Source organism: Mchenga conophoros, linkage group LG22, assembly GCF_057382185.1.
Source record: "Mchenga conophoros isolate Kocher_MC1m ecotype Shallow Benthic linkage group LG22, M_conophoros_male_GT1.1, whole genome shotgun sequence".
Classification (NCBI taxonomy): domain Eukaryota; kingdom Metazoa; phylum Chordata; class Actinopteri; order Cichliformes; family Cichlidae; genus Mchenga; species Mchenga conophoros.
The window spans coordinates 28,860,878-28,873,763 of record NC_140546.1 but is presented as its reverse complement, the minus strand read 5'-3'; the positions used below and the strand labels follow the sequence as shown (position 1 = coordinate 28,873,763).

At 39.8% G+C, this 12,886-nt stretch overlaps 1 protein-coding gene across 9 annotated transcripts in view; it reads right to left on the bottom strand.

The window, feature by feature from the left end:
* Positions 1-6,464: 6,464 nt before the first annotated feature.
* The window catches only part of phactr4a (phosphatase and actin regulator 4a), a 38,710-nt gene continuing 32,288 nt past the window's right edge, over positions 6,465-12,886 (bottom strand). For all 9 annotated transcript variants that reach the window (XM_085261599.1, XM_085261600.1, XM_085261598.1 and 6 more), the window contains 6 exons: positions 10,928-11,087; positions 10,615-10,670; positions 8,542-8,603; positions 8,297-8,434; positions 7,744-7,820; positions 6,465-7,599 (listed from right to left, as the gene is read on the bottom strand). In XM_085261599.1, the coding sequence (XP_085117725.1) occupies positions 7,584-7,599; positions 7,744-7,820; positions 8,297-8,434; positions 8,542-8,603; positions 10,615-10,670; positions 10,928-11,087 (509 nt within the window). In that variant the 3' untranslated portion in view covers positions 6,465-7,583. The remainder of the gene's footprint in view (positions 7,600-7,743; positions 7,821-8,296; positions 8,435-8,541; positions 8,604-10,614; positions 10,671-10,927; positions 11,088-12,886) is intronic.

The window sequence follows — 12,886 nt, the reverse complement described above, 5'->3', positions numbered from 1 at the left end:
GGCATAAAAGAAAAATAATCTCTTTCATCTTTAAGATCCCAAATCCCGTACTGAAAACTAATTCCAACCAGATGACATTGATGCACTAGGACTGTGGTTAGATTATGACTTGTCCCTTCGTCTAAATGTTGCTGCTTGCCAAAATAACTCAGTGCCTCGACTGGTCCCCAGGAAGACAAACTGGACATCTAATTTTCATAGTCCCTGCAGCAGCCATGTTTAGCATCATCCAGGAGGAGGACAGGTTCAGCTCATTCTCCCTCCAAGTCTAGATGAACGCATCACAACTCAGCAATAAACAGTTGCCAGCACTCCAGCTAATTATGTATTCACTGTTTTCTGAAAAACAAAGCAGAGTTTGTCTCCCTTCATAGATAGGTAGACAATAAAGGCTATCCAGTCTAATATATGGAAATTGCTTTACACCAGTTTCAGGTAGAATTGTCATAATCATCATAATATAAAGATTGAAAACAAACCTTCTCATTTAAAATGTAATGTTATTTATTCAGAAATACAGCAGCTGCAAGATACATTATTTTTGCTTCCTACAGTTTTCTCCATTTACAGTGATTATGTATATTTATAAATAAATATGTAAATAAAGAAATAATATATAAATAAAATCCATTTTCTCACTTTATTATTTTCTATAGGGAAAGTGGAGTCAGTTATAATAGACTGTGATAAGCAAAATAGATGTCATTAAATATTCATACTTACTAAATGGTAAATATAACTTTTCTGTAGCTCTGGGTTTCCAAAATGCTGTGTCAGCCAATAGTGTGTCATTGGACTGTACTATTATTATTACTTTATTATTAATATTAGTGCCACATACAACTGGACAAGATTGGCTTGAATTATGATAATGACATGTCAAAGCCAACCACAGCATTGGCATTATGACTGGGTAGCATTAGCTGTTTATAACCAACAGCCTGTGTTGTTTATGTTTTTTGAATAAAATTTTCAAGCAAAGACATAACTTTTTCCTTCATTTTGAGTACAGTGAAGATTTGAGATTGGCTGTGCTTTGGGGAACATCAGTGCTTCATAGACGAGTCATTGCCATCCCATGAAGCTAGAAAACAGATAATGGCTGTATAAAAAAAAAACAACAACAACAGTATACTGCTGTGGTTCTTCTCTGACCTCTGGCCAAGATGTCAGCAGATTAATTAGTCCTATGCATGCACACTCTATTTGCCATGGCGTCAAAGTGTGCACAAAGGTTGACGTTGTGGTAACTAGCTAAGCAATTTACTGATGACAGCGTATTGATAAGGACCCACACGCTCAAGGCTAATGTCTTTAGAGGATTTATTGAAGTCCTCCTGCAAAGGACTGCAGACTCCTTATCAAACCCACAGGGTGACTCGTTGTCCCCGTGCTATGACATATTCTGATCTGTGTCAAAGCACACAGAGGCACTTACTAACTGATAAAGAACTTTCAGCTCTATCTTGTGCGGTGTTCATCGAACCAGCTGCCTCTAAAATGAAAAAGAATGCTTTGAGTTAGCAGGTGATCAAACTGTTTGTTTTATCAAATTCTTATGTGCACAGAAATTTTACCTATAAGTGCTCCACAATGTTCTCAACAGCTAGTCTTTAACTCTTTCAGTGTGCTGTTTGCCGGCTCGGTGTAGAATGACATTCTGGAACTTTTTTGTCTGTAAATTGTTGCTCTGGGAATAAAAATAAATAAATGCTGTGGCAGTGTTGAGAGTGGAACAGTAAACTGAACCTGAAGATTTTTAGCTACTGCTGATTAAAGGTTAGCCTTCCCTCACAAAAGCAAGACATTGCTACTAGCCAGGGTGTGAGACTCAGTGGCAGCATCACTCTCTGTGGCAGTGACAGCAAATACAAACTCAACGTAATACCAAATCAGCAAATGACAATTACATTTTTGTGCTGAGTGATCAAATCATAGAGCAGCAGCACTGGTATCCAACAGCTAATACAAGTTGAATGCCTTAACACCAACACGACACAGTTTACTACGGCCACCAGGGGGCGATAGCTATGGTTTCATAGGGCCGTATGTGAAAGATATATTGAAATGATTGGTTATGTCTGGCCTGAGTCTTCTGTCAGCAAATCAAGAACTCAGTTAACTGCAACTTTAAAAATTCAGGCATACTGAATATTGTATACATTAAATGACTTTGCACTTTCAATCCCAATTCTGTGCAGTCATGATCAAAGAATGTGTGACAATAATGTGGTTTTCTGGAAGAAAGATTTTTTTCTTTTAACTTATAACAACAGTAACATCATCTTCTGCTGAGAAGATAACTCAATATGGAATAAGTATGTTTCTCTTTTTTGAAAGGGACTGAAAATAGAGGGCATGTTCCTCCCATATTGGCTTCTCTTCATTTGCTCCCTGTTAAATTAAAATCATTCTCCTCACAGACAAAGTCTTGAATAATCAGCCCTCATCTTACCTTAAAGACCCCATAGTACTGTATCACCCCAATATGGGAGACAGACACACTCTCTACTTTTACGATGTCTAAGCATATAGTTTGGGCTCGATCAGGTGACCCTGAATCATCCCTTAGTTATTTTGCAAAAAGGCCTAGGCTGCCCATGATGCAGCATGTTGAGTTTTTCTTCTTCACTCACCCTTTTTACTCCATGTGCTTATAAACTTCTCTGCATTTAGTCATTAGTTATTATTAATCTTTTCCACAGCATCTTTGTCCCGTCTTCCTCGAATTACCTCCAACCAGTCATAGCATATGGCCGCCCCTCCCTGAGCCAGGTTCTGCTGGAGGTTTCTTCCTGTTAAAAGAGAGTTTTTCTTTCCCACTGTCGCCATGTGCTTTCTCATTGCGGACTGTCTGATCATTGGGGTTTATTTTATAGTATAATGTACCTTGATGTGATTGTTGCTGTGATTTCGCACGTTATAAATAAATAAAGAACTGAACTGAACTGAATGTTCACAAGAGGTCTCTGTAGACCTTGAATTGGCATCCACACCTCACAGCTTACAGGGTTGCTAATAGTATGGCATAAAGATTGCAAAACTAGCAACAGTTACAGAGCAAAAAGAAGTCAAAGATTAGTGCTTTGACTCATTTTTAATACATCTGGGTAGAATTATTGCAGAACAGTATGTGTGCTGCAATTAAACTAATACTTAAACATGATCTTACTAATATAATATCAGGGTTACAGTAAATATTCTTTCTTAATGAGAGATATATTCTCAACATTTGAAGCTACTTGTGACCATGATCATGCTAATTAAACTTGCAAAGGAAATAACACCTACAGACTGATTATGGGATAACTCAGTCACAAGAAACTGCATTACATCTGAGACGCTCTGCAATCGCTTTGTTAGGAATACCAACAGCGTGTGCTGAGCGCATGGCCAGTGATGCAGAGGTCCTTTGGGTCTGCTTGATTATTGTGTTTATACCTCCCAAGTCAGAGCATGGACATTTGTGCACTATAGTCACACTAGGCAAAATAATGTGACTGTGTGGTGGAGCACTAGAGGGCTCCACTCACACCCAGTGTTGAGGAAGTGTGTTGCTGAGTTTTGTGGCACGAAGTGTTCAGTTGATGTGAAAAAAGAAATAAAGCTGAAGTGAGAACTAAGAGCTCCATGTCGTCTGTGCTTACCTCCACAACCGCAGCATAACCAAAATTATCACATCTGTCTGCAATGAATCTGCAGTTTCCCTGCCTTTGAAAAGGTTGCATTGAAAAAGGCAACCAGGTTGGTAACTGCTCACAGTCAGTTCCTGTCATCAAAGCAACTTTGGTGTGTCAAGAAGGTGTGAAAATGACTTTAAGTTTGAATCATTCTGCTATGAATTTGCAGCTGAATAGGGTCAAGATGGCAGTTAATGCAATGTGTTTGTGATGATAGAGTGATTAACTCATGTGGCAGTTTTTCTGCAGTAAAGTAGAAAGCAATTATTTGCAAACTTTTGCCAGTCTGTCTGTGATTAACTGCAGACAGTCCAAGTTGGTCTGTGATTGTCTAAAGACAGATTGCTTCCCACCAGGTGAACAGTGCAATTACCTCACAAGCTGAAAGCGATAGCCCAAGGGTTGCAATGTGGTCACCAAAAGCAGTAACAGAAAAATTCAGTGCAATCACCAATTTCTCTTAGTTACAAGTAGGTTGCTATCTTTATTTTATTCCAGAGTAATAAGACTTTCAGTCTTATGGAAGTGTGAGAACAGCCCTCGACTTTGACCTCAGTCCTGATGGGTTCAGTCATTTCAGGTCAGATCGAATAAAACATCATCCATTTTATAAATTTTGTTATTGTAAGTGTCAGAAAGGTGGATTATCCAGGGTGTTTGTTGACAAATGACTTGTGATTCGATTAATCATTTGCCAGGGAGCCTGCAATAAGATGCTTCTATGTTACACCCGGTTTCGAAACACCAAGATGGGGACAGAGAAAATGCTGAGCTTGAGCCATCAGATCAACATTTCACCAACCAATGGGTGGCTGCGTTCCTTGTTTTATATGATCTGTGGTCCAAATATGATAATATTGCTCATATTGTGTCGAGTTATTTGGTACTGATGTGTTCAATGTTTAGCAAAATGTTGTATTACAAGCATTCAAATTTCTGTACTTTTTGACAAGGTTAGAAGATCCATAGAAAGAATCACCTGTCCAATATTGTGTCGCTGCCCCTTTTGCTGTTTAAACACCCCTGACCTGTCAAGGCATGGACTCCACTAGACCCATGAAGGAGTGCTGAATGGGTGCTGTGATATCTAGCAACAGATCCTTAAAGCCCAGTAATTTGAAGTGTGGGACCTCCATGGATCAGCCTTGTTTGTCCAGTTCATCCTCAGGGCTTTACTGGGTTGAGATTTTGGGGTCTAAGTCAGCACCTCAGACTCACTGTTGTGTTCCTCAAACCATTCCTGAATCATTCTTGCTCTGTGGCAGGGTGCATTATCCTGCTGAAGGGAATACCGTTTCCATGAGGGTGTACATGGTCTGCAACAATACCCAAGTAGGTGGTACATATCAAAGCAACATCAACACTGTAGACAGTATAGTTTACTATGGCCACCAGGGGGGGATAGCTATGGTTTCATAGGGCCGTATGTGAAAGATATATTGAAATGATTGGTTATGTCTGGCCTGAGTCTTCTGTCAGAGACAGTTCAGCAAATCAAGAACTCAGTTAACTGCAACTTTAACTATTCAGGCATACTGAATATTGTATACATTAAATGACTTTGCACTTTCAATCCCAATTCTGTGCAGTCATGATCAAAGAATGTGTGACAATAATGTGGTTTTCTGGAAGAAAGATTTTTTTTCTTTTAACTTATAACAACAGTAACATCATCTTCTGCTGAGAAGATAACTCAATATGGAATAAGTATGTTTCTCTTTTTGAAAGGGACTGAAAATAGAGGGCATGTTCCTCCCATATTGGCTTCTCTTCATTTGCTCCCTGTTAAATTAAAATCATTCTCCTCACAGACAAAGTCTTGAATAATCAGCCCTCATCTTACCTTAAAGACCTCATAATACTGTATCACCTATATCAAAGCAACATCAACATGGATGGCAGGATCCCAGCAGAACATTGCTGAAAGCATCACACTGCCACTGTTGGCTTGCCTTCTTCCCATAGTGTATCCTGGTGCCAGGTTTTCCATTGATAAGGGATACACATGGACCTGGCCATCCACTTACAAGAAAACATGATTAATCAGACCAGGGCACCTTCTTCCATTGCTCCATGGTCCAGTTCTGATGTAAACATGCCCAATGTCGGTGCTTTCGGTGTTGAAAGGTCTGCAGCTCCATACACAATAAACTGTGATGTCACACAACTTGGCCCATGTCAAACTCGCCAAAATCCTTACGCCCGCTCATGTTTCCTGCACGTCACTTCCTCCCTAATATATCCCACCCACTAACGGGTGCCATGATGAAGAGAAAATCAGTGTAATTCACTTCACCTGCCATAATGTTATGTCTGATCAGTGTATCCTGTGTACATGAAAACATTTTACTGTTAAGTAGGATATACTGCTGTTTTTGTTGGAAACGAGATTTTTACTGTCAGTTCACTCTGACAATCACTCAGTATTTCTACTGTAGAATAGAGCCGCTACTGTGACTGTCCATTTACTACAAACTGCTATCACAGGTGTTATCACGGGTTAGAGAGACAAATAATTGTGTTTTGTCAAAGAGACATCAGCTGCACTTTTCTAAAGACAGATCCACTACATGGAGGGAAGAAAATATTCTAATCATGGCTTAACTGTCTGTTGTCTTTAGGCTCAGATGGTGGTGACTTATTTATATAGCACATCTTTATAACACTGCCCTCATCTGGTCATTTTAAAAGGCTATATCCCTCCCATTCACACATTTCTGCTTTATTTGCATCCATGTCATCAGCAGACAGAGGCATGAAGAGACTTAAATAATCTCACTGGACTGCATGACAAATCACATTTTATTTTCTGAGCGGATTGTACAGTTATTCAGTGTTGTTGGAAAACAGTTTAATGGTCTCTGTATCAAAAAAAAAAAAAAAAAGTACCATTACTACTAGGAGATAATATCTGAGAAATACTTTAGAATTAAAACATGTCAGTGTTGCATGTCAGTAGTTTACAATACAAAGTAAATCAAATCTACACGATTGATCTATACAATAGCAGCCACCTATGGCATATACAAAGTACCATAAAACAGCCAGGAAAATAAAAATATGTACATTTTCATGCTGTGAATAATTCAGTTATAGACATAGTTTAATTAGAGGTTCAAAAACTTTATAGTTTTCGATATACCTGATTAAGGAACATAAGGTGCCTTATTAAAAAATGATCTAGGGATATGTCCCATGAGAATCAACTACATGATCAGCAAAGTACAGTAAAATGCACACATTAGGATATTATGTGTCACTGTCAGTAAGTATCAATATGTTGTTGATTCAAACAAAGTGACGACTCAGTTGTAAATAAGTCTTTCACATTTTGTCTGAGCCTTTCATTATTTTAGGTCTTCGATGATTTCAGTAGTAAGGCAGGTGCTGTGTGGCACCTTTGGGTACACTCAAATAAACAGTTTTTAAACTAGTCAGTTTAGTGGTACCATCAACAGTGCTAATATGAACCGCTTTGTGTGCACAGTCTTTCTGTTCTGGAAGAAAGGGAGAATATATTCATGAAGGCATCGGGAAGAGATTTACCCCCTTCAAGGTCAGTGTCTGAGTCCCCAATACAACGGGGATGTTCGCACGTGGCGCTCGCCCTTTTTAGTGTTGGCACCGTGCGCCTCCAACATGGATGCACCGACAAACTCCTCCTTTCCTGAATTCCACAGTGTCAGATCTGCCTTAGACCTCACTGTGGGTGAACAGATGTGTGGCTCCTTAAGTCCTTGTTCCATTTAGTGACGCCGTCTTCAGCAGGTTAGCAGGCATGGATTTAAAAAAAAGATATATATATATATATATATACATAAAATGGACCAAAGGGGACCACATATTCAGTTTGTACCGCCTCGTTCCCCCCAGTTTAAGTGCTATACTGGTCGGCACGGAGAACTAAGGCCGATGAAACCTGGAGGAAAGAGAGGAAAAGTCAAGAGGTCAGTCTAGACGCTACACTCAAAAATAGCAAATAGTACAGAAAGAATTGATGTGCTGAATAAAGCTGAAAAACAGCTGGGATGAATGTTTAATGAGAGCTATATGTGAGCCTGACCGGGTATAGATCCTGCTCTCTTCGTGGACCTCCATCTCTGAACTCTTGAATTCGTTGAGCTCCTTGCGGATAGCAGCCTGAGAAGAGGAGGAGACATGAAAGAGAGAGCGCTTCAGTGGGAACGGCTTTTATCCGTTTACAGTAGAGCACAGGAGAAGAAAGGCAGCAACGGATCAAAGCTTCATGTATTTTGATGATTCCTCAACTCTTAATGCTCCACAAACAACACACACACACACACACACACACACACACACACACACTTTTCGAACAAACTCAATCTGTATTTGATATCATGCCATATTCCAGTTTCCCCTCTCTCCCTAACACGCTTCACTTGGCTCGGTAATTCACCTGGTAAGTCTAAACCCAGCCATTATGCAGTACCTGTGCTGCATTCCAGGGATCCTTCTTTGTTACCAAATCTGCTTGGAATGCAAATCCTCAGAGTGGTAAAATACTTGCAATGTTTAAGCTACCCACTGCTGAGAAGCTCCAAACCACAGGAGGCCTGTCACGATAAAGAGATGCGTTAGAAGGTGAAGTCTCTCACCTTATCAGCAGGTGTTAGCTTCGTCCACGGCTTGTCTGCCCTGCGATCGTAGTCCTCAGCGTGGGTGCTTTCGACGTACTCATGGAAACGCAGGATCTTCCTGGCTTGAAGCTCGGCCACTGTGGGTCTCTGAGACAGCTGATGGTAGAATGGACAAGGCTGCTGTCAGTTTCTTGTTCACAACAACAGCAGCAACAGAAACAAGCTCTCACATTAAAGATAAAGTCACTTTATTGTATCCTAACCTTTCTGGTGAGCCTCCGCTTGATCTCGCTTCTCTCCAGCCGTCGGTCCACTTCGTTCTTGGCTGTGGGGAGGAGAGCACATTCCATGAGATAGGGAAACACTACAGATAGATTTCACCTGAGCTGCTGTCAGCACACTGCCCTCACTGGAATCTTTAATCACTGCCTGGCTCTGCACAAGGCACTGCATTGTTTTTAGCACGCTGAGGAGCATCAGTTCTGTAGAGTCATCTGAGGACAAGTGAGCTGCAGCGGGGCAGAATGAATCCTTGCAAACTTGCTGACAGATTCTGAGAAGTATTAAACCTGGAATCGCACTCAGCATCACAGTGATGCTGCATCAGTGATCTACCACAGATAATCTGCTCCTCATAGTTTTGAACTTTCCGTTCTTGTGTTTTAACATGTAAGCAATGGTTTCTTATTTCAGAAACCTGGGTTATATATTTGTTAATTCAGGCAAAAAATATAGAAGTGTTGAAATACTTGAGGCAGTTTGTCCATCGGAGGGCACTCACTCTACAACATCCCTGTTGGGAACAACCACCACAGGTTTGGGCCTGTACTGAGTTCACTAGGCTCCGGGCATCGTTCCACTCTCTGGGTTCATTTAAGCTAACAGTGGCGATCAGGACAAGCAGTCACACAGAGGTTAACCCAGGGTTTCCCCTACACGTTCGCATGAAGCCGTGGTGATGGTAGCATCTGACCAATCTTTCACGGATCCTATAGCTCGTCTTCCACAGGACAGGACTCCTGTGAGTGCTGCAGCTCGCCAACATAAGAGTGAATCTAGATAACAAAAAGATACCCTAGGAATACTGACGTTGCTTCACAGTACAGGCCTCTGATCCAAGCAGAGTGGAAACAAGTATTTACTTGTAAACTTGTGACAATAAGAGCAGATTATTTTAAACTGCAGTATCATCTTATCGTAGTTAAGGACTCATAAATATCTCAGTTTGTTTCGTTTGTCTGAAATTTTTTTTTTTTTTTTTTTTTTTTTAAATCAACAAATACCAGTATGTATGCTGGTTACAGAACATTGGTTTTCCAGCACCAGCAGTTGAAAGTCCATCACTTTGATTTCAGGTTAATGGTTAAAAGGAATAACACACTGTGTACAGCTTCTGGAATTGTGCTGTGCAGCTATACTGCACACGTTTCAGTTACTTCACTACTGCATGCGATTTCTCTCCCACCGCACAGATTCTGGATAACGAGGACAGATTGTATTAAATTCTAAACAAAGAGTAGGGATTTGTACACAGCCCTTGGTAAGCTTGTTCAAATTTGTACTGCAGCCCAGAGATTCAGGAACTACACAGGAGAAGGCATCAACCACAGAATGATAACAGACAGGACAGCAATGCTCCATCTACATTTTCATCTGAACTGAACGCAAAATGTTATTTTTGTGAAGTAAACAGAGGGGAAAAACATAAATACAAATCAGAATTTAATTTATTTCCATCACATGCGGCAGCAACCCGAGGTCCTTAATAAGTTCAGTGTCTGCTGTGAGGCCTGAATTTGAATACCTCCGACAGTGTCTTAACTAAAGCAGAGCAGCAGCACTGACAGAGCTGCCTGGTGACTGACCACGAGACAGATGGACTTGATATAGTAAATGTAGTGGCTGTGACTCATTAATCGCACGTGTTTGCTGCCATGTCTGGAAGGCAATGAGTAATTTAGACTCAACATCAATATGGACAACAAGCAGACGTGCCGAGTTGAAGAGCCTAAAGGAACATTGGATAAATAACTGATTCAGGCTCTCTAACGTGCACTGGTGTATTTATTCAAGTCACACACAAACTTGTAATGAAGCGCTCTCAGACCCAATAATGTCCAGACTGCTGTGTGTTTAGTGACACCCGTGGTGCCTGAGGCAAAAAGGAAAAACATTTTACAGAGTGAATGACTAATGCTCTCTATTGATTTCAAAGATGAGAAAATAGAAAGTGGGCTTCTTAACATTACAGCGCAGACGAATGAGATGCGAGTAAACACACAGCTGAATGGAGACGTGAAGGATGGAGAGAGCAAGAAATGGAGGAAGAGGCTCACCTGGAAGGATGTTCCTCTGCTCCAGCTCTTTTGCTGTGGGTCTCTGACTCAGCCGCCTGAGGGAAGACAATATTTCAGACGGAGCATATTTTTCTTTGGCTTCATTAGATAAATAGTGAAGAGTAGACAGGAAAGTGAGAGAGGGTGTGTTTTGAAGAAGAAAGTGAAGTGCTGCAGATATCGATCTCACTCTACTTTTTTGAGTTTGCTGCATGTTAATGTGAAGCCAACTAAAAAATAAAACTATTCAGGCCCCATTTTTTCCCCAAAACTGTCTTAACTTTACTCTCGGTGCCTAAAAAAAAAACTTTACCGTGTCAGTGTGGTCCCGATCTTGTTCCTCAGTTCCTCCCACTGCTCCTTATTGTTCCAGCTCATGCCATCATTGTTATCCTGAGTCTCCTTCTCTCGCTCTTGTCGCTCCAGTTTCAGCGCCAGCGTGTCCTTCCTCTTCACTCGACTCGCCAGCAAACCTGTTACACACAAGAGGCATGTTTATACATCCAACAACATGCCTACACCTGCATCATCTTTACACAGCTGAACATGGACATTTCAAAGAAGCTAATAAAGACCAAGTGCTTAAAGCTATAGTTAGTAAGAGCTCAGAGCCAGTATCCTCGGTGTGAGAAGCAAAAGGATCAAAGCAGTTTCAAGGAAAATTATGGAGACCAGTTTCCCCAAAAAGATAAAAGGATTCATTTCCAATTACCTGGTGAATTTATGAACATGCTGGAAATCTCTGCAAGCAACAGATGATTTTTTTCAGTTTTTACAATTAATCATATATATATATATATATATATATATATATATATATATATATATATATATATATATATATATATATATATATATATATATATATATATATATATATATATATATATATATATATATATTTATTTATATTTATATATATATATATTTTTTTTTTTTTTTTTTTTTTTAACATTCTGTCAGTCAAAGTTCTTAGAAAGAAAATCTGAATCGACAAAACTATGATTTTCCCCCCAAAAAAAGAAAGAAAAGAAATCTGAGGAATCTGAATCAGTGAAGAAAACTGTTATTGGTCCATCTGTTATTGGTAAGACATGAAGAAAAATCCAGTAACTTCTTCATGTTTCCTCAAATACAGTCAAGGTTGAAGCTGTCTTTAGAGGAAAAGCAAAAGCAGCAGAGACACCTCAGGACATCTGACAACTAGAAATATGGACTAATGAGTAAGAATGCGGGAATTCTGGTTATAGTTGTAGCTTTTTTTTTTTTAAGAGGAAAAAAAAAATAACTGGATGGTAACCGTGTGTGGTTAACACAGTGGATAGATGGAGAAGCCGTGGAAAATTTATTCAGAATTCAAGGAAACATCTAACCACATTTAATAGCTGGTTTGACCTTAATGAGATCATCATTATTTTTAAAGCAGGAAACTGTGCTGGTGTGGTGAGTTAGAGTGAAAGCAAAGCAGCCAATCACAGCTCCGTGTATGTAAAAAGTCCTTGAAGACCACTAGAATAAACTGTGTGCAAAGCAAAGCATTCAGAAGAGAATATTAAAGGAAAAAAAGACAGAGACTTTGCTTCATGTACACTTTCTTCTTATGATTTTTCAAAGTCTTGATGTCTTTAGAATTGTTGTTGCCCGTAGAAAGTAAAAATAATGAACTGCCCTTTAGGCCTCTGGCAGGTGGTGTCCAGAAAAATCTACAAAGTGAGACAATTTTTTCCCAAAGAACAGAGCATCACGAGGAAAGAAACTGGCAGATCGGTTATTGACAGTCTTATGTAAATTAGGAGACCCACAGTCTTCCATCACTTTGAATTAGAGCTGGGCGATAGAACGATAACGATATGTATCGCGATATAACTTTTACTCGATAGAGAAATTAAGCTATCGCGATAGACCTCGCCGCTCTTGTCCTCTTAAAAAAAAAAAAAAAAAAAAAAAAAAAAAAAAAAAAAAAAAAAAAAAAAAAAAAAAAAAGGTCAGCCAATCCAAATTAAGTAGCGCAGAGCCGAACCAATCACAGGAAATGAGTGTGCCGACTAGAAAAATCAACCGAGCGTGACCGAAGAGAAAACAGATGATGGTTCCAATGCCGGAGAGATTGTCGAACGGAAGAGCCAAAGAAGTTCCGTAGTGTGAAGGTATTTCGGCTATTTCAAGTCTGACAAAAAACAGAGTAGCGTGCACTGTAAATTGTGCCGAAAGCAAGTCTGGAAATACAATAAACTGGTGCATGCGTCACACTGTGCGCCACGTTATTGTTTTG